General features: G+C 39.1%; 1 protein-coding gene across 1 annotated transcript in view; it reads left to right on the forward strand.

Moving 5' to 3' along the window:
- CFAP74 (cilia and flagella associated protein 74) overlaps positions 1-21,943 on the forward strand; it is a 92,149-nt gene that overhangs the window by 34,862 nt on the left and 35,344 nt on the right. The window contains exons 4-14 of the mRNA XM_037381590.1: positions 7,960-8,104; positions 9,108-9,198; positions 9,562-9,621; positions 11,464-11,562; positions 13,378-13,482; positions 14,680-14,853; positions 15,457-15,567; positions 17,419-17,521; positions 18,241-18,398; positions 20,357-20,567; positions 21,476-21,661. Coding sequence (XP_037237487.1) covers positions 7,987-8,104; positions 9,108-9,198; positions 9,562-9,621; positions 11,464-11,562; positions 13,378-13,482; positions 14,680-14,853; positions 15,457-15,567; positions 17,419-17,521; positions 18,241-18,398; positions 20,357-20,567; positions 21,476-21,661 — 1,416 coding nt within the window. The 5' untranslated portion in view covers positions 7,960-7,986. The remainder of the gene's footprint in view (positions 1-7,959; positions 8,105-9,107; positions 9,199-9,561; positions 9,622-11,463; positions 11,563-13,377; positions 13,483-14,679; positions 14,854-15,456; positions 15,568-17,418; positions 17,522-18,240; positions 18,399-20,356; positions 20,568-21,475; positions 21,662-21,943) is intronic.

The raw sequence follows: 21,943 nt of genomic DNA on the forward strand, positions 1-21,943 counted from the left end.
GGGAGTTCGGTTTCATCTTTACTTGCAGGTCAAACTCGATTTTCTCCTCCATATTCGCTCTTTTCTTCTCTCCTCCTCCGCCTTCTCTGCTTTTTGGTACTGTTCAATCTAGAATGACAATTTTTAAAACCAACCCACAAAGGACACACTGCGAAGGAGGCATTTTAAAGAAATTAAAAGCAAAAATGAATGTATAGATACCTTAAGCAAACTAAAGGATGCACCTGTGATAAAGTGCTCGATTTATCTTTTCCTAGGCTTATTTTTCTATTGTCATTTAATACCAATATTTCAAATGGCAACTAAGGGGCGGTGGGTGAGGGGAATGACAGCCCCATGGGATCCAGGAGGAGAACAGACGTACACAATACATACACAAACATACCTCCACAGACACATAAGATCTTATGTCACAAACGTCTTAAGAACGACGTGGGGGGGTATTTTCTTTCTGATCTTTTCCTTCCTTGCACATTTCAATGGTCATGCCTGCAGCTAACGCATGCTGAGAAGGAAAAGACCTAAATTTAAACTCAAGAAGTTGGTTTGTTACATGAAAACTGTTTGGGGTTTTTTTGGAGGAGGGAAGCCAAAAGGTTTTTAATGGCATTTACAGGATGACATACAGAACAGAATGATTTTGTCTCTCTGTATAATAGAACAGTTTTACACCTTCCAGGATATTCTCAGGTGACATTTTTTCACGTTTTTCCTATTCTCAGAGATGGTGTTCCAATGAGCTATGTACCTATTCTGAGAATCCCTTAGTATTGTTTTTCTCTGGCTAGACAGCCGTTATCTAATTTACTAGTAAAAAAGAACAGTTTTCCGTGTCGTCAGCAGACACCTGTAAAAATAGCAAAAATCAGCCGAGGCAATTTGTACATTTAGAATGAGTGTGTGTATATGTGTATTTTATATGTGTATAACGCATATATATGTTTATAACACATAACATATGGAAGTGTCTGAGTGTGTGTATTTGTGTGTTGGTAGATGTACATCAGGGCAACATATGCTCTGAAGAGGTAGATGTTGCTACACGTTTGGCCATTAAAACAAATGAAAATACAATGGCAATCCCCTAAAAGAATTGTATTTCTACGACTAAACTTTCAGCACTTACTTTGATCCCATGAAAAAGTTCTTTGCTGTCAATGGTTCTGATACTGCAAAAAAGAACAGGAAAAGTATCACCTACATATTTTCTCTAAATTCATTAAGCTAGTTCTCTTTCTTACTTCTCCTTCAACCACTATACTCCTTTTTCAGGAGCTCTACAGCCAAAAGCCCACAAATTCTTCAATGCAGTCATGATGGGAATAGGTTTAGCTTCAGGATTTTAATACTTTTCTCTGAAAAAATCTGGTAATCAAGGTGTATATTACCAGCGTTCTGATTATCCCTGGAAAAAAAATAACCGTCACATTCATTTCACTGGGCATTGCATAGGGATATTTATCGAATTGCTGAAATCATCTCGAATGATCAAGGTTTTATACTAGAGATGTGGATTAATACTGTCGTCATGAATGGAAGAAACATATACAGGGAGTTTTCCATCACCACCACAATAGTGCCTGGGTTTAACAAAATCTCAGGTTATTTTCACAGGACTGATTTAGCTACCACTTTGTGTCTGTACTTCAGAAAAGGAGATGTTCTAAGATGCATTCCCACACAATCTGAAAATATGTAAGTTCTCTCAGATAAATACGTTACATTCGATGTATATGGGCCCTAATTATAACCTCTGTATTATATAGAAGAAGGATAAACACTAGGTCTTTCAGCCTTGGTTTTAGTTGACTTTGCATACAAATACATAGTTAAGCAAAATGGGCTTTTACATGCTAGATTAACAGTTGGACTCAATGATCTTAAATGTCTTTTCCACCCTAAATGATTCTGTGATTCTATATATATACACACACATATATATGTACACCCCCACGCAAAATTAATAATTCCTATTAGCCAAAGGGAAGAAAAGGGATAAAATTATAATGATCAACAATGTATTTAATTTCCTACAATTCTAGCAGAATATCCCAAACTCTTTACAGTCAATGACAGATTAAAATTTCTCAAGAGATAGATTAAAAAACAATTAAAATTGCTATTAAAACATCAAAACAAAACAATTTAAATAAGCTCCCCAAATCTTTCCCATCTAATCCTCTTGAAAATAATTAAAGCTTTCCTTTAGCTACTGGCTTGGAACTGTCAAATATACTTAAAAATATGGCCCATGATATTAAATGTTTCTTAAGCCTTTTTGTCACTCTACTAAATTACTACGTCTCCTCAATGCATGTGGCTGCAGGCACTAGCTCTTATGGAAATACCCATCCTATAGGCTGACCTCGCATATGGAGCCCAGCTGGATCATCAGAGACCGCATGGGATCAAACCGGGCTCCAACATGGCCAGGTTGTCAGGTCAGAGTTACACAGTTCAGAACAAAATTCCATCTCTGCTCTTGTACACGTAAACCGAGAGCAGATCTGGCAAGGTGGTGTAATGATGACCACGGTGATACCCAGGTCGGTATTTCTGTATTAGCTGACTATGTGAGTCTGTCGAAAGTTGATGGGCTCTGCCCACATCTGGACAACTTCACAAGTAGATATTGTTTATAAACTTTACTATTTATTAAACCATTAGTTATTATTACTATATTAACAATTAGTAATATTTGAAGCATTTACCCTTTCTCAACTAGTAGCAAAGGTCACAACTTTGAAGTAGTATTTTGCTATACTTAAAGCCAGAAACCCACATTTCAAAACCTGTCAAGTATTTTTCTTCTGGAAAATGTAACCAGCGTGATTTTTTCCTGATCATAGTCACTCATACTTTTGTAACTGCTATGGTAAAATAATGTATTTAACTTGTGGTAAGAAATTTTATTGGAGGGCATGACTCAATGGGATTGCAGAGAAATATGCTCAGTGATTTGGGTCAAAGAACAAGTGTTCATAGTCCTTTCTTACCTCAGGATTCTGAGAGCATTTCAAAAGGAAATTATTAAAATTCATTTTACAGTTGCACTGCTTTACCTGATATTCTTAATGGATAATTTTCTAAACAGGATAGATGGTTTTACTGCCAGAAAAGTAAAGATGTCATATTGTCACATAAAATTTTTAGAGGCAAAAAATGTACCACATAGATAATTAGTTTCACTGTCCCATGATTCGACTTAAAAGCTAGTGAAAGACTGTTGTGGCAACGTCGCCAAATGTCTCTAGATATATAAATTACACACATATGCCTATTTTTATAAATGAGGTTTCAGAATTTCAGTAGCAATCTCATGGTGGGAATATTTAGCTCATTTCAGAGGTTGTACTGTGCTTGCACTGTATGCATGTCCCGTGGCCCCAACACAAATGTGTCTGTATTTAGTAAAGATCAGTCTAACCACAACTTGTCTTCTCACCTAAAGCACTGGCTGAGAAATCCAGTTTTTACCTGTTTCCAAACGTTCTGAAGAACATGCAGTTCCTCCCTTAGTCTGCATAGATTTTATTTTTTTTTAAATCAAGAAGTGCAGTGTGGCCAGACACTTTGCCCTCTTTTTCTTTTCTCCGCGCAACAGATTTGGGATGAAATTCCCCACTTTGTCACTGAGCCAGGGCTAGTTCCAGGACTGGAGATGATTGCCTTACTCCAGACGTGTTGCTCTCAATGGTGCACTCACAGCTGATGTCACCCTGGGTCCTTCCTTGATGGACTGCTCTGGTAGCAAACTCCCCTCTCGCTCTTTCTTACTACATCTGTAAGGGTGACTCACTGGTAAGAGGCTTATCAACATTGTGCCATTGTTTACAGTTGTTTGCTGTTGTTAAAGTTATCTGTATCATAGAATAGGGTCAGAGAAGTTGTTTTATGTAATCTGCTATGAACCATGCTGCAAAAACTAAGATTCCATTATTGGCATGTCTTCCTGCCTAAAAGCTAGAAAGCTCCGTATATGAGCTACTGTCACCTTGGAAACGTTCAGAAAAGAAATACCAACTGCCGGCAGAAGCACGGCGTGTAGCCATATAACAAACCAAACCATCCAGTTCTACCAAGTTTCCAGTCTATCATGGGGTGGTACTAAGGTAACTCCATTGAAATGCCTCTAAATTTAACTTCACCTTAAGAAAACAGCAGGGTATTAGTTTATACATGCTTACTACATTACCCAGTTTCTCTGAGGTGTATCACTGGTGGTCAGGGCCTACGAAGTCTAGAAAAGTAGCATCACCCAGTGCCTTTTTGTGCATCTCTTGAAGCTTAAAGCTGGAATAGATTCACTTACTTTAATTTGGCAGGGCTAAGTTGTGGATCGGGAGGTAAGAACTTGCCTGGGGAGCTGTAACTTAGCATCTTCAGAGGAACTGCAGGTATCTTCTCTCTTCTTGCATCTATATGGGAGATAAAAATCTAGATTGCCTTTCCCTCGTGTCAAATTAATCACCCGATGCAAAATCATGACCAGTGGCCAGGAAATCACACAGTCAGGCGTAACTGGTAGTGAGCACTCTGAGCTGACTGGTGCTGATGGGAAGGGGGCTATTGTAAAACCTCAGTAACAAAACAGCTGGCATTTCTGTATTAAGTTGGATTAGCAATTTGAACTTTGTCCAGTTCAGAGTGAATATTATGTCAACATTTTCTACAGAATGACAATTCAATTCCTAATCATGTCTGAATGCTATGTCTCTGGCTGCAGCAGTGGTAATAATCCATTCTGGTTTACAGCAAAGACACAAATCAGCTATTCTTTTTTGACTCAGGTGTTGGTTAGGGTTTTAGGAACCTTAGAGGTTAAACTCATATTTATTTATTGCTAAAACTACGTTTGGTTTTTTTTGTTGTTGTTATGAAAATCATCCACACAGTTGTAAACTGGGACTAAATAAATATCCTGGATAAAAATATCACAAGAAACTGAAAATCAGTGACATTACCAGGTGTTCTTACAAGTGTTTTCTTGAGGGGAAAAAAATGTCCTTGGATCTTTTGTGTCCTGACTAAAGGAGTGTGAGAACTGGCAGGTTCAGAGTTAACAACAGTTATATCTATTCTAGATCTGCAGAGAGAGCTATACAGTTAATCACTGCATATTTTTAGCCTACATCTTGTAGCTTTAATCCTGCAAATGTCTGTATGTAATTTGTTTTATGTAATATGAATAGATGCCATAAAATCAAGATTCTACCATCTATAGAGCTCAGAATGTCCATATATTTCTAAAGAATGAGGACGTAGCATAAGTGTAGGACAATTAATGGGCTGCTGTGAATAATATATGCTCTATGCTGTGGGTGCCAGTGGAAATAAATATTTAGATTAGCAGCGTGTGCTTACATGCATGGTATCAAAAAACCAGACCTTGCTTCTCATAGCAACTGTAAAAAATTACAGAAATACTGCTAACAATTGGGGAACATTTTCAATTCAATAAATCCGAGAATGCTTTCTGTCTCTATGTATAGATCAGTGTGTATTTTGGTATGGAGCTCCGCTTAAAGAACGATGCCCCAATATTTTAATAACTGAATCACTTTGAATCTTTGCATAGCTGAATTTCTCTAGCATGTCATTTAGGCCCCGCGCCAAGAATAAGGGGACAAGGATCTGCTTTTCTGTGAATGGAACTGCACTGTTCCTTAACTTTGTCAAGGCAATACCTGGAACAGAATAGAAAGGAAACCCAGTTAATTACCAGTTCAGAGCTAAAACCTGGCAACTGATCACATGGTAGCAAACACGCAGGTTCAGAAGATACCGCTGAAGAGCAGAGTATTCCAATGGAGACACATCCTCTGAATACAGACACATTAGCTTTACTGTGTCAATTACTGAAATACCATCTAAACACTTGTTCATCTAGTGATTCTGGGCATGCTTGTAATGACCATTATTTACCAGGAACCTCAAGACCTGTGGTTTCTGCTGAAGCTGGAGGAAGCATTCAGAACGTGACGTTACAGATGGGCGGTGTGATCAGTACACAGGATTTTTTCTGTAATAACCTTTAATTAGTAACTAATGGTGAAATCCTATTGTCAGAATAGCACAGGCTTATTTCTGAAAAGCCATTTAAGACAGCTTTATGCTGGATTGAAACTGGGAAATCTTCAATATTCTAAAATGTGCCTATTCCGACCTTCAAATCTACAGGACTTCTGCATGGCGGAACGTCACGTCAATTGACTAAAAAGATTTTTTTTCCATCATAATGCCACCAACTTGCTGAAAGTGTAGACGTGTGTGTAGAGTAAATAGTAAGCTGAAAGTTGGAAATTTCTGGGATTTCAGGTACCTGAAGCCAGCCGAGCTCAACGCCCAAGCGTGGCTGGAGAGGTGCCACGGCCCTGCAGCCACATGGGCGTCACGGGGCAGTGAGGGGCACACGGCCATGCCACTCGTCCTCACATGTATCTTAGTGCACGTGCCAAAAGCTCCCCAAGATGTGACAGCCCTTGCCAATCACAGCCGGAAAGCCGTCGCGTTGCAGACCAGTTCATCTTTTAACCTCCGCTACTAAAAATAAAAGAACCGTCGAGGCGGGAACAGCCACAACGCGCCGCCCCGGCGCTCAGCTGTGCCACCCGCTGGCCGGGGCAGGCCCGCGGCCCCCCCCGCGCCGCCCCTCGGCCCGCCCGCGGCATTGCCAGCACGGCGGCGCTCGGCGCGCACCACTGCGCGGGCGGGGAGCCCCGCACGGTCGGCTGGGTGTGGTTTGCCGCGTTGCCGTGGCAGCGGAGCCAACGGCCGCAGCCGCGCTGAGGCGGCGGTGAGGCGCGGGGCCCGGGGCGGCCTGCTCGGCCCTGCCCGCCGCCGCGCCAGCTGTGGGCCCCCGGGAGGACGTCTCGGCCCAGCGGCGGGCAGCGCGGGGCTCTCCGGGCTGCCCTGGGGCGGCGGGGCGCGGAGGGCCGCCGGGGCGGGGGGGGGTAGAGGCGCAGCCGCGGGCCCTGGGCGGGCTCCTGGCGGCTGGCGCGGGCCGCGGCCTGCAGGCGGTGAGGCGCTGAGGGGTGGCGGCCCGGTGGAAGGCCCTCGGGCCCTCTGCCGCCGGTAGGGCTCGGCCTGGTGTCCCCGGGGCGGTGCTGCGGGCGGCTGGAGCTGCGGGAAGCTTTGGGGCAGCTGGAGCTGTGGAAACCTTTGGGGCGGCTGGAGCTGCAGAAGGCTATGGGGTGGCTGTGGGCTCGTCTTGTGTTTGTGTGACTTCCCAGTGCCGCCAACATCCCTAAGTCAGTCACAGCCCAGTGTGGAAATTCTGGCTTGGTTTTAAGGTGGTTCTTATGATTTGGTTGGTCTGCACCATACTTACATGAAGTATTTTCTCTGTTCCTTACCTGGAGAAAATAGATAACTCTCTTCTAGTTTATGTTTCTGAGTTCCTGAGAAGGATTGATAAATGCACCCAAAGCTGAGCCACCACCTTCACTAATACTCATCATGTGTACAACTCTCTGTATGAGTAAGATCTTGTTGAGATGCTCAGGCATGTGGTGATAACTCATTCCAGATGACATATAGAATTTACTGAATTCTAATTAATGGTGTCAGCATTTGAGATGAGAACTGTTTACTTAACATTCGGTAACTGCATAGGACACAAAAGCAAGTAGTGTTTGTTGGAGTTGTTCCCTAATCATCCTGAGTAAAGTGATTGCCTAAGTAGATAAAATACATTCACAAGGTTTGTTTAATTATTGAACTGATTGCTATTAAAAAAAATAATGGTAGTGGCCTTTCTTTTCTAGAAGACATTTATTAAAGTTGATACTTAAAGTGTTTGACTAGTACAAAGGTGTGTGATTGTATCCAGTTATTTCACAAGCATTAAGTATTTACTGAATGCTATTAATTAATCTCAAGATATAGTCACCACTATTGCAAGTTCTTGGAGATTATATATATATATATATGTAAATCCTATGCTCTTCTCTTTCTTAGCCTGGTCATTTTGAAAGAACTATCAGTATGGAAGATTATGAGATCAATTATAGTAAGGAAGAAGAGCAAAAATATCTTCCACCATTTCTGGAAGAAAACGAAGAGGAAGCTGGTCAGTTCTCTGATGTGGAAGAACACTGGGAGGGTGAAAATTATGTATTGTTTGGATAACTCACAAAAAACTAACATTAATGTGTCTTCTAACATAGTAGATGGGAACAGTACGGTTCTAGGGTTGAATGACATTCCAAGTAAATGCAATGATTCCAGTAGGTATTCTCTAGCATTATGCTACACAGCTGTAACTAACCCAAATCAAACTCATCTTTTCTGTAGCAGTAAATTCTCTACTTTTTACCTCTGTAAGGCATTTTGGTTCAGATTTATTGATGGTAAAAATCTAATACTTGACTGTAAGGACTTGATTGATTTGCTCATACATCAGCATCTAGTGCTACTTGAAGTGCTCTAGACTGTCATCTGGCTCCAGAATGGCATAGGTCTTCTAGATTCAACTTTGTGGAGATGTTGGATACCCTGAGACATCTAAACTGGATGTCTCACAGATACCACCAGATACCTCTTAGTTGGCAGCCAGTTTCTCTACTTGTGTCCAGAAGTATGTTTCAGTCTAGTATGTGAGGCAACATATCTACCACAATCTACAGATTATCGTGGTGTAGTGCTGAATATTGATCTTTACGTTAAAAAGAGTTCTTGGGTTGCTCTTTTCTCATTGTAATTTTCTTGATTACAAGAATTCTTATAAAAATTTTTGATCTTCACAGTATAGTAGGATAAGGTAATGTCAGATAAACATACTAGGCTGTTGGCCAAAACCTGTCAATAATTAGCCTCCCCCCTGCCCCTCTCCCTGTTTTTGTTTGGGTTTTTTTCCACCTGCATTGGATTGTTGGTGACACTTCCATAGTGAAGGCAGAGGGTATTTTCCTGTTTGGGTTTGCAGGTGTACCATAGTAGTCCCGCGTGTCTTGTTATACAATTTTTTTTTTTAATATACACTGAAGTAATGCTATAAAATGTTGTCTCTGATTGTCCATGTTTTGACTTGATAGGAAGTATACCTAGAGCTTTGAGTTTTAGAGTTTAAAATCTCTTTATTAAACTGTTGTTTTAATATCTATTAGAATACCAGCTTGAAGAAGAGTTGGCTTGTGGTGTCAAAATGGGAAATGAGGACACTGCTGAACGAGCTGGAGACAAACCTGATTCTAGCATGTAAATCACTTCTTACCAGTCCTAACAGTAATTTTCTTTATAGTAATTTCCTTTAAACATTTTCAAGAGAAGGTTTGGTTAATTCAACTATGCATTCTTTTGTCAAATTAGTCATAGGCAATATAGACTTCTACAAAAAATTAATCGGTTGCTACTGTTAAAACAATGAGCTGGGTAAGATAAAGACAGACTGAACACTTTTTAATCTGAAGCCATTGTAGGTGTGCACATATAACACAATGATTGCACCACATTAATGTGGGCGATTTGGCTCTTCTCAAACCAATTTACACTTCTTCTAAAACTCAGTCAACTCTTTGTAATAATATGTAGTGTTGTGTTTCTATCCCTCTGTACTTCTAGAACATCAGGAGCAGTTGGAAAAAGAGAAGTTTGTCTGCCAAAGAATACCAGTGTTGGATTGTAAGTTTTTTCACGTGTACAGGGTTTCATACCACTGTGTAAAGTGGTATGGTGATAGACCAGATATTGGTATGATGGTAGATTTGTACTCATTGATTTTACAAGTAGGTGGTACAGTGGACTTACTCCTGAAGAAATAAGTTTACATGTAACAGAGGTCATGCCTGGAAAGGAATTTAGTGGTCTGAATGTGGCCTTAAGTAGCTATTGCTCTCGTCAAAGATCAATGCATGGTTTGGCTTACTTTGAGGAGGCTGTTAATCTCTGCCCTGGAATGACTTGGTGCAGGGTTATAAGGCACGATGAAAAGCTCAAATAACATCTGTTAACATATGTATGTGGGAGGTTGCATTGCACATATACCTACCACCAATACATGCTGGCAGTGTTACCATTATCAACAGATAAACTCAAAATACACCAAAATGATTTAGAAAAACAAACAAAACCCCCCAGACCTTCAGACCTTTTCTTGCTATGTGTTTAAGCAGACCAAAATGATAAGAGAGATTAGCGCATCAACAAACCGGTCTGCTGTATATAATATGTTTTAAACTAGTATGGAATGTTCCCTTTAAAGTTTTAGACCGTTGTTCAGGAAAATTTGAATGTGCAAACCCGAGGTATAATCACCCACAGGCATTTCAGAACAAAGACCCATAATTCATGCATTAAATGTTGGTGTAAATGTTCAACATCAGATATGCATGTCTAAAAATCTTGGCTTAAATGCATGTGTGTGTAAACTTCTGTACAGATTATGTTAGTTTGTTTCCTTATTTATACTGGTCATATCTGTAACAGTTCTGCTAGACTAAGAACAAAACTGAAACAACCCACAAATGCAGAAGTGGATGATGTACAAACTTCACGTAATTTCTCATTATGGTTTCATTGTTAATCGTGTTTAAATTCAAAGGAAAAGCTTGGAACACTATGTGGACTACATTAATAAAACTCAGGCTATGAAGTATACAGATAAAGCTTGTGTATTAACCTTACAGAGGAACCTAAAAGAGCTCAGTGACATGGTCAAAGAAAAGGAACTTGTGGCCCAAAAAGCCAGGTTTAGTATTTAAGCGAACATGATCCGATGGCCTAAGTCATCATCAAATACTGGGATACTGTATCTGTAACAAATACTAGAGTTTATAGAATTCTTTTTTTGAAAGTTATGTGATGGCAACACTTTTTTAATAGAATATTTTCATTATATCCCCAAACTCTTGTAAAGAATTAAGGATCAAGAATAAGAATTAATTACATACTTGAAAAAATTAAATGCAATAATGAATGTTAAAGAAGAGATGTTTCGTCTGGGAGAACTAGATGCTAATTCCTTTCAATGATGTCTGCACAATCATGATAGTTCAATAGTCAGTTGGAAAGATCAAATGGAAAATTAATTGGAAACATTTTCTTAACTGTGATGGATATGGTACATTAGAATCAGTGGAGTTGCTCACATAACTCAAGAGAAGCACCTTCTATGAGTGTTTTGATGTGTTAAGGTCACAAAGATGTCCCTTAGCAGCAACTGTTTCTGAAGAAAGCTAATGTACAAAGATGCTGTTTATGCTGTTGTCATTTTTGATGCCTGAACTATGGATGATGTCAGAATACACTTGTCACATTTTCCTGGATCTTTGGAGAAAATGTTTGAAATTAACCAGGGCTTCTGAAGAACCTCATAGTAAGATCTTAAAAGAAAAAGTGAGATGGTGGTGGGGAACTGGGAGAGCTGAAGGAATCCTAGCTGTGACTCTTGCCCACAAAAGGAAAAATTTCTTCAGAAAGAGTGAAGAACTTGCAAAATATAAATAATCTGTTTGTTTCTTGCAGAGATGATCTGAGTACCTGTCAACGGCGGATCAAGGTGCTAGCAGAGCAGCTGGATTATTTAGACTTTGAAATAGAGAGAGAGGAGGAGGCTGGCAATGTGTAGGTAGAGAGTTTCTGGATGCCAAAGATTACAGGCATCCACTGTGTTTATCTGTGTGTAATTAATGAGATAAACTTTCTTGGTTTCATCTCTCCATATTGTTGAACAGTTGATAGAATTCTTAAGCACATATGTTAAAGACATGAACAGACCAGTGATGAAACCCGTTGTCATGCTCAGGTTAAGCTGTAACCGCATTAGCTTGGAAGGCTGTTCTGGTACAAGGCTGCTGCACTTTCAGCTGTTGAGCAGAGCAATGCTTTCACTCCCCTGTCGCTGAAGGCATGTGGCTAATACTGCAGTCACTTTCCGGCTGAATGTATTTTCAACAATAATTCCTCCTTTTGAAATAGACTAATGGTGGATTGGCTTGGGAATCATTGACCTCTATGCTTTCTGGTCTAGGGGTAATATTCTGTTAGGTAAATCAGTGCAGAAAGAGGTGGAAACTTAAGAATGGATAGGAAAGATATTTTAAAATATAACAGCAACAGGTTATTTTATCAGCCTAGCCCATTACTGTCAATTATGTTTATCAGGGTCTCAATCACTTCTGTTCAGTATGATGAACCAACCCAATGTGCTATGGCAGTTTTAGAGGTCATGAGTTTGCTTCTGTTAACTGTTACAATCAGGATTTTTTCATATATATATATATATATATATATGTATGTATATATATGCCATTTCTTTTTTTGTTTATTTTATGTTGTGAAATGCATGAATGCCTTTCGGGAGTAGTTCTGCATCCAGGAGCTGTTCTGTAACGCTTCTGCTATAAAGTGGGAGGCAATTTACTGTACTCTTCACATTTGGTTTAAATAGAAAGAAGTGGGTGGGTTGTGTACCAGGAACCAGTGTATTGTGAACAAACTTTGCAGCTGCATTTTATGACCTGTGTTAATCTTCAAGTTAGTGTGTTGATGAATGGTGCAATGATAAAGGTAGGTTAACTGCCAAAATGGAATATCTGCTTAAACAGAAATGATGAGTTGAATGCTAATGAGACCCCTGTGATGGGTGCTAGTACTCCCTGTTCAGGATCTCAGACAGTTTTAGTAACAAAACCCAACAAAGACAGAAAAGCTCTGTGGAAGTTTTTATGCTTATCAATTCTTGCAATCTATTATAGTTAACAAGTTAATAATAGAATAAAAAACTTGATAAATGTCTGGTTTATGAAGCTCAGAGGTATTGTATTTTAGCAGTAATGAAAATACTAGCTGACATTAACATTACTGATGCCCAATACAAAAATTCTGAAATAAGAGTAGTAGGTTCAGGTAGAAGATCCATTTCCAATTTTCATTTTGGGGAAGGGAGTCTATGTTGAGTATAGTCAGTTCGTGGTTGATTCTGCATACTTTCTGTTAGTCTTCCTGGGTAGAGAAGACCAAGGAAAATAACTGTCTGGCAATGCTGCCATTGTAGACGAAGTATATGGAATATTGTAATGCCATTTTAAAAGCAAAATCAGTCTAGGTTCGCTTAAACTAATTTTTATCAGTAATACTACTTTTATCAGCTTGAGAAATGAACAGTCTCATTAAACTTTACTGGTCAATGGCTTTGGTTGAAACTTAGAGGAGTATTTCAGTGTGTAGTAGTTTAAAGAAAGCTATGCCTTTGAATGAAGAATGGATACTGAGAAGGCTAAATAAGAGAGTGCATAAACTAGTGGAGTTCTAAAACATAAATCTCAGCCTCAAACCTACTTTTTATCACTGCTGATCTTGGAGGTGGGGGTCAGATTATATTTTTTAACCTTTATTAGTTCCAGTTTCTTCCTGATTGTTTCTTTTTAATGTTAACAGTGAAGCCTTGTCCCGCCTTCAGGCACTGCGCAATCAATTGTGCACTGAACTGGAGGAAGAGGAGGATTTTGAGTTGAAAGTTGCTGTGACACTACAAGAAAACATGTAAGTGAGGGAATGAGAAACAGTCTGATGGGAATCAATCTTTATTGTGTTCTTCATATACTGTTTAATGGATTCAAAAGTTAATCTCTATGGAAGTTGCTTGTAAATACTGAACTACATCGTTTGAGGTCATGTGAGGTTGACTGCAAAGCAGAGGATCTCAAGAGCAACTTTTAGCCTGAACAGTTCATTGCTTAGGAAACTGCTTGCTTGTGGCTCAGTCCTTGAGTTAGTTTTGCACACATAAATGAAGTTTTAGTTTTAGTTGAGTTGTCCATAAATTGTGGACCTAAACAGGTCTTATTTTAAATGGGAAATAAGCTGGATGAAAGTAAATCTGTCTGTGACATTGATCTCTGAATGAGCATAAATGCTTCTAATATATGCTTCTTAGTGTTTTTTTTTTAGGGCATAAAGAAAAAGATTTAAATTGAGAATGGAGACATTGTGGTATTTTTATGCTAGGCTAGTATTGCTGTTTGTAATTGATTGTTCACACATACTAAATTACTTATATAAGACAGAATAAAACTGTTCTGTGGAAGGCAATGGGAGCGTGTGTTTATATTTTAGCACCAGAGGTACAACTACTAATGCCACTGCATCAAAGGAAGAACACAAGCATGAGCTTATGGATGTGGTTAACCACTTGGTTAACCAGGATACAGAGTGTTCTGCTGCAGTGTTGTATAATAGCTTATAAAGGCTTGACTCATTTATTGTGTGATTAGCAATAACTATTAATCGGTTCATACGTAAACCTATCATATCTAAATTCCTTCAACAAAGCATAGAAGAATAAAAGCTATGGCCTGTCCCTGAAGTTATTTACTCTTGAAGAAAAAGCTATTTTTCTAATTTTTCTTGTTGTCTTATTTTTTCTGGGTGAATGTAAATTTGAGAAAGAGAGCCTTGAGCCTTAATTTGTTTTTACTTTTTTGCTTACTGATATTTTTGATGTCTTTAAAATGAGATATGCTGTTAGATATGAGCCTTAGTCTGAAAGGTACAATACCTGTGTCAGTAACAAGGTATGATTTACAATATAATTTAAAGAAATAAATTAAAACATGGATATATTTTCGATTTTATTTTTTATTTTATTTATTTTATGTAGAGCCTTAGCTACTCGATAGTCTCAAGTAAGTGAAAGAATGTCAGTATTTCAGTGAAAGCAGCTCATGCTTTGTTTTAAAGGCTTGAGATGTGGCAGATAGAAACTGAGCAGGGAAAATATGAAATCCTCCATGAACAACTTAAAAAAGATGAGGAGGAGCTAGAGATGCAATACCAAGAACGAGCAAAGGTGCGGATTTGGAAGGAAGAAATAGCAGCACTGCAAGCAGAAGAAAATCGGCGGGCTAGAGCAAAGTAAGCATCTATAAGCCTCTGCTTCCTTTCTCCAAATTACTTTTAGCCAGCTCACTATTTCAGGTGTTGAAAAGATAAGCTAATTTAAATAATATCCAAAAATAGTGATATTGTGTTTCTTAGCTGCATGTTGCTTCAGAAGCATGAGGAAACATAATTAAAGTAAAAATTGCCCACAGTCTTGCAGTTCTGCAGGCAAAGATTTCTGATCTATGAAAATAAACTTGCTAAACACAAAAACTGTGAATGCTTTTTGTCTAAGGAAATGAAGCTGCTGGATCAGACTAACTGCATGTGTCTGCATTGTTGTTGGCCACCAGCACCTTCTGAACCTATGGTGAGGTTCATCGAGATTTCTTGGAGAGAAAGCGAACACTAGTTTAGAAATTTGTCTAAAATGTCTAAAAAAATTTGTCTACATATGAAACCACTTGGTTTTGTGAAAACAGGAGGGGAGGGGGAGGGGGGGAAGTTGGCGGAGATTAGTCTCCTTGTTTCAGCACATATTAATAATCTCCCCACCCCCACCCTTAGATGTCATTGTGTTGGAATTAAGGTTTCCTTAGTCCTGCTGCAATTGTTGGTTTGCTTGTGTTTTTGTAGAAAAGAAGAGGAAGCCCAGAAAAAATATCAAGAAAGGCATAAAAAAATACTTGAAGATGCCAAAAGGAACCATGAAAAAGCAGTCCGTTTCCTCAGAGAAAGCATAGCAAGGTTATTGTTTATTCCTTTTCTGTTATTGTATACATTCTCTGGTGTGCAATAGTTTATCCTTCAGTCTTTGAAATATAGTCATTTCTCTGCTAGGTGTGTCTTCCGTTCCACTTGGAAATCTTCTGCCATGAAGCATTCACTTAGTGGCAGTGAAGCAATCAAATTTTGCATGGCACAAAAGGACTTGGAAAGCTGACGATCCACTTAGTGCACTAGTGTAGTCTTCAGGGTCCCTGTAGCTGAAGGGACAGCCTTTTTGATGAGATGCAGAGGGGTCTGACTGCTTGCAGGCATTAATAACGATTTGAAACATTTCATATATATTTATGTCATTAACTGAACTGTTTCTGAAGTAGTATAACTAAATTCCAGGTTTCAAACCTGCTCTCTGCTGTTGTATATTCCCTCTGAAATGTGGTAAAAAAGCTTTCTTGCAGCCTGGTGAAATTGGTTGATAGGCCATTTCTTTGTGCTCCTGTTCTTTTCTGGTTGATGGTTGTTGTGGTTTAACCTCAGCCGGCAGCCAAGCACTACGCAGGTGCTCACTCACTCCCCCTCGCCCAGAGGGACGGGGGGAGAATAAGAAAGGAACATAAAGCTCGAGGGTTGAGATAGGAACAATTTAATAGGTAAAGCAAAAGCTGCACACACAAGCAAAGCAAAAGAAGGAATTCATTCCCCACTTCCCATGGGCAGGTGGGTGTTCAGCCATCCCCAGGAGAGCAGGGCTCCATCACGTGTACCAGTTACTCAGGAAGACGAATGCCATAATGCCTGATGTCCCTCCCGTCCTCCTTCTTCCCCCAGTTTATATATTCAGCATGACGCCATATGATATGGAATAGCCCTTTGGCTAGTTCGGGTCACCTGTCCTGGCTGTGTCCCCTCCCCATGTCCTGTCCTGTGCCCCTCCAGCCCTCTCGCTGGCAGGGCCCATGAAACTGAAAAGTCCTTGACTTAGTATAAGCATTACCCTGCAACAGCTAAAAACATCAGTGTGCTACCAGCATTGTTCTCATACCACATCCAAAAGGCAGCGCTGCACCAGCTACTAAGAAGAAAATTAACTCTACCCCAGCTGAACCCAGGACAATGGTAAATTGAATGTTCTCCTCATGGGTTTATGTTTATATAATTACTGCGCTGTTGAATTATTTTGCTACTAAAGAAACTGTGAAGCTTTTTTACTTACTTTTACTTGTATGCTAGCACTTCATTGAAAAAGGTGATGTAAATAATTGTACTGTTTCTGTGATGGTTTATTTTTCATTAGATGGCATGTGAGACTTAATAATTGAAAACAAACAACCAAATAGAAACAAACCATTTTTTTTTCCCTGGGTAATGTATCAAATATATTGATCTTACTAGGTTTTTTTCTAGTTTACCTGGAATACTCTCAGGCTTGATTCATGCCCACATATTTCTAGCTTTTGGAGTTCCTAGGGTTTATTTTTAACGTGGATACAAGTGGTTGGCTCATATAAAGTTCACTATGTAATTGTTTAGATAATGGTTATATGAGCAACACCTGAATTCTTACTTTATTTTAGCAACTAGACATATGTCATAATGTGGAACACATTCTTCATATTCAAAATTTAAAAAAAAAAAAAAAAAAGTTGTTGAGCAAACTAGTTGAAAGCCTGTTGGCACTTGCGACTTGAGCGGTACCGTATATAGAAGAGTCTTCCAACTGTTCCGCTGTACCCACACCCAGTATCATAGTAAACACAGAGGCTTACAGGAAGAATGTTTGGTGACATCGACAATTACTACTTGTCAGGTTAAACATTCTAATACTAAAAGCTTTCCAGGATATGAGCCTGAAAGATTTTACTTTGCTTACAGAATTCATGAAAAAAATGCAAAGGAAGAAGTGAAAACTCAGGAGCATATGGAGAGAAGGATACAAGCTGTGCTTTCCCTGAAAAACAGCCTAACTTCCAACAGGGTACTGCTGCTGTGGCTTGCATGGGGAGTGAAGGAACTGGCTTGTTAGACTGCTAGGTTTTAATGCAAGTAATTTGAGTTTTTGTTGCAGAATTGTGTGATGCTGTCAGATCACTGACCAAATCCCTTGAAACTGGGGAGAATTTAACTATAGGAGTAATGGTGCTAGATTTGTATGTGCAGATTTTGACACTTCTACTTAGAGAGCTGATTCTGTCAACAATCTAGCTCTTCTGGTAGGGTGACTCTTCAAAATAATGCAAACTACAACTTCTCTGAAACCCAGCGAGAAGCATTTCTAGTTATTTGAATCCCAGTGCAACTATGCTTCATACAGAAGAAAACCAGTTACTTAAGAATTTAAATAATGTAAACTAAGAATTTCTGAGCTGTGCTACTTTGCTTTTCTACTTACGTTCTGTAAAATCTGAAGGAATTACATTCATTTAATACTGGTTTGTTTAGAACTGTATCTTTCCGCATTGCTTCATGGAGTAGCATTTCAGAGGCAGGCTAGGAGCGTAAAGAAGTAGCCCTGACCTAGGCAGAGCTTTCTGCATCTCAGCACACCATGAGCACCATGTGTATTAAAGACAGGAAGTTCTACTTCAGGGAAATCTACCATGAATTCATACTTAGATAAGGAGACCAACACTAGATTCTGGTTTATATTCTTTAATATATGAATCAAATACTAAACTGGTTTGTGTGGCTTCATAGGAAAAACTCCAAACTCTCCAGGCTTGGAACAAAGCAATGGCCTTTGAGGCAAAGAAGCAGGAGATGGAAATGAGGGAAGCTGTCCTAGCAGAAGGAGGCAATGTTGCCAAGGAAATTTTCCTCCATAAACGACAGCTACAGCATGAAAAAGAGAAACAGTAAGTATTCCTATCTATCTCAAACTCTCAGCTGCTTACTGACGCTCATGCAGGAATATATTTGAGCTCTTAATCAGATTCTGAAAACATAAGATTTACGATACTGTCTCAAGGGAGTGAACTCATGCTTATACTCTGGATGTGTGATATTTGTATAGTCTGTTCTAAGCGACTTGAACTTCTAGCTTAGGTGTGTTATTCAGAGAACCAAAGTTAGGAGCCCATGTTCTGTCAGTAGTGCAAAGAAGATAAACTGCTTCAGGAGGGGAATTCAGTGAATCTAAACTGGATGCCCGAAGTAACTGTACTTCTGCATTTCCTGAACGCTGTCCCTACAGAAACTGAATAGCTTTCAGAGGCTTTTAGAGACAGTCTCTGGAAGATTGCACTGCAGTAGAAGCAAGGTAGTCTTCATGCTTTTTCTGATTGAAAGTACTCGTCTGCCTGTGTAACAAAGTTGATAGGAATGTGCCTGTACGTCATCTGCTCCGGTAAAAAGCATAATTATTGTTTTTAACCACTCATGAAGATGAATTTGAGCTAAGATACCAAACAGAGGATGGCCGAGATACGCATTTCTGCATGCTGGCTTTGCTACAAGGGCAGTAAACTGTAGCAAATGTTAGAGGTTTAATAAAGGTCCAGTAAGTCCTAAGTTTTGATTAAATAAAGCTTCAGTTTTGACAGCTGCGTAACACCACCTCTGCTATCCCTAAATATGTTCTAAAAAGCATATTAATAAAATAATCGTATGAGTTTGTAGAGATCTGCTGGAAATACCCAACTCTTAAGTTTAATCCTTTTCACCTTGCTTTCTGCCTTTCACTGTTTCCCTTTGCAGGCCAAGGGAGATCACAGTTTGCTAGTCTTAACGTTAGCTGTGTCGTGTTCCTCATAGCAGTTCTCTTCTAATTTCAGCTACTATCCTCCTAATCTGCTGAAGACCTGCTTAGTTATTTCTCCCAGGGCTCTGCCATTCTCCTCTCCTGTGACGGGATGTTCTCAGTTTTCTCCGAGTAGATTTCAGCCTGAACATATATTTCTGAATTATCTGCAAAAGAAAATAATTCTTTAGTCATTAAAACCATTATGCCATTAATTTGTATATCACCTACAAAAAGATTTGTAAAGCCAAGAACTGATAGGAAGAGTGGATGGCTTTTTACTTAAGGCAGTTAGCACTGGGAGTCCGTATACTGCTCCTATGTCTTTGTATCCGTGATTTAACTTCCTTGTACTGCGATTTTGCAAAAATACATTACAAATAGGATGCCATTTATCTGCTGCAATGGGACATTATGAGGCTACATTCAGGCATTAAAGTGCTTCAGTAGCCAGTAGCCTGTATTTAAATGAGAGGTGATATTTTCTTTGCTCCTGTTTAGAATCAGTAATTATTTATATGGATTACTTGAAGAGGTGAAGGTCTATATTAAAACTGATCATTAGTGTGGGTAATATTTGTTGCAGAAAATTGTGTACTAAACTGCTGGTATTAAAACTGAGATTAAATTATCTACTGTCACTTTTGTCATGCTACGCAGTGTGTCATGGAATTTGTAGTTGTACATAGCTTTGAATTCATATCTTACAAGTTCAGTATTTATGTCCTATCTTAAAAAATTCTTCCTTCCTTTATTAAATCCACTGGATTTCAGATAGGCAGTTTTCTTTAAATAGCTGACAAGGTTAGGAAAAGTATTTAAACCCTTTGTTTTTCAGTAGCGGTGACTGGTATGCTTTGTCAACTCCTCAACTTCTAAAACACTGTAATTGAGTATATTTAGTCTGCAAAAATGTATAAATAGCCTCTAAATCACCTGTTGTCTTCGCACAAATTACCAATGCACCCAATTTAAAGACTTGCTCTTTAGCTTAAAGGCTCAAAAGAAACTGGACTGCAGCGAATATTATTAATAGCAACCATAGTGGGTTTAATATTTCTTACAACATTACAGAGCTTTTAGAAAACGGCAAAAGTCAAGAAAAATTGAGATTGTTTCTCGAATTTTGCAAGAAGAAGCTTCTATTTGCAAGCAGAAAAGAAGTCAGTCCTGTACTAAGGCAATTAAGGGTGGTGGTAAACTTGAGGATTCTTCACTGTGGAGAACGCAAACGTGGCGATATATCGAGACGACCTGCAAACACTCAGCTGGAGCAGTATCACAGGTAAACAAAGGCCTAAGAATTACCTGTCTTTAGGTGTACTTTTTGTCAGAGGTGCAGGTCAGTGAATTCTTTTGTCTCTGAATAGCAGAGCCTACAACCAAACAGAACAAGTACAGAACAAGTGGGTGGTCATTTCTCCCCTAGATCTCTTAATGACCGTTAGTCTCCCTTGTCTTGCTTGTTGATGCTTATATGAATAAAGACACTGTCTTGCTTGGTGTGGGGAGGTTTGTAAGAAGACGTGAATTTTCAGACACATGAATCGCAAGAGGCATCAAAAGCCATGCAGAGTACCATCACTTCCTATTTAATTACCTTCATCCCTGAGTAAGGATTCAGATGAGTTTGTGAGCACACGAGAAATGTTTCAACTGTATTACAAAGGAGACCAGGGTTCTCTCTAGACATAAGCGGTCTGGATAGTTCGTTGGTTTTTATCTTCGCAGTATTCCAGGGAGTACTGGCTTGGAAAATGAAGGTGAATGGAGGTGAAATGATGGAATTTAATTCCCTAATGAAACTAGTGGCCTCATGCAATCTTTAGGTATTTAAAAGAAAAGAGGTGGGGAGGGAGGTGTTGGTAGAAATAGTCATACTACAACAAAACAACAAAGCCCTTTGTTATCACGTGATATGCAAAACATTCAAAAACTGCAGTGTTCTCATGCCTGGGGACTGGTTTCTAGCCTCCTACAGTATACAGTTAACAGCGTACAGATGCTTTTAACGTAAGATTTGGTTTGTATTCGGTGTTTTAAGAAAGGATTGACCTAAGTTGTCATCCTTGGCCTCTGAGCTCTATACACCTGTCATTTTTGTGTTAAAAGAGCTCATAAACTGTTAACTGTTGAAGTAACTGTCCTTTAGTAATTTTTAACTGTATCTTCAAAACTTACGGTCTTTCACAGAAGTCATGGCACTCTCCGCTAGCTTGTTCCTCAGCGGGTGAGAGAACTGCTTCTGTAGGAGAGAATTCTGAAGAAATACCCCATGACGTGCTCTGTGAAAGTGATGACGATGAGAAAGAGAGGGACAAAACCCTACTAGAACCTGAGTTCCCAGGACTTTGGGATCAGGAATGTGACTTGCACAAGGTAAATGTTGTGATATCTCGTACTAGAAATAATAACAGGCAAAGAAAAGCATACCTTCTAGCAAAGTAGTAGTATTCTATACTCTAAACAGAAGTAAATAATATACTTAATACTCTTATAAAGTGGAGTATAATATAAAATAATATAAAATACTCTTATACAGTGGAACTGTGAAGTTAAAATCCTAAATGTGATTCAAAGGTATACTTGCATGTACTGCTTTTTCTGAGATGTAGAAGACATTTAAGAGCAGACTTTGTAATCAATCAAAAAGAAATAATG

The sequence above is a fragment of the Falco rusticolus genome, chromosome 3 (assembly GCF_015220075.1).
Source record: "Falco rusticolus isolate bFalRus1 chromosome 3, bFalRus1.pri, whole genome shotgun sequence".
NCBI lineage: Eukaryota > Metazoa > Chordata > Aves > Falconiformes > Falconidae > Falco > Falco rusticolus.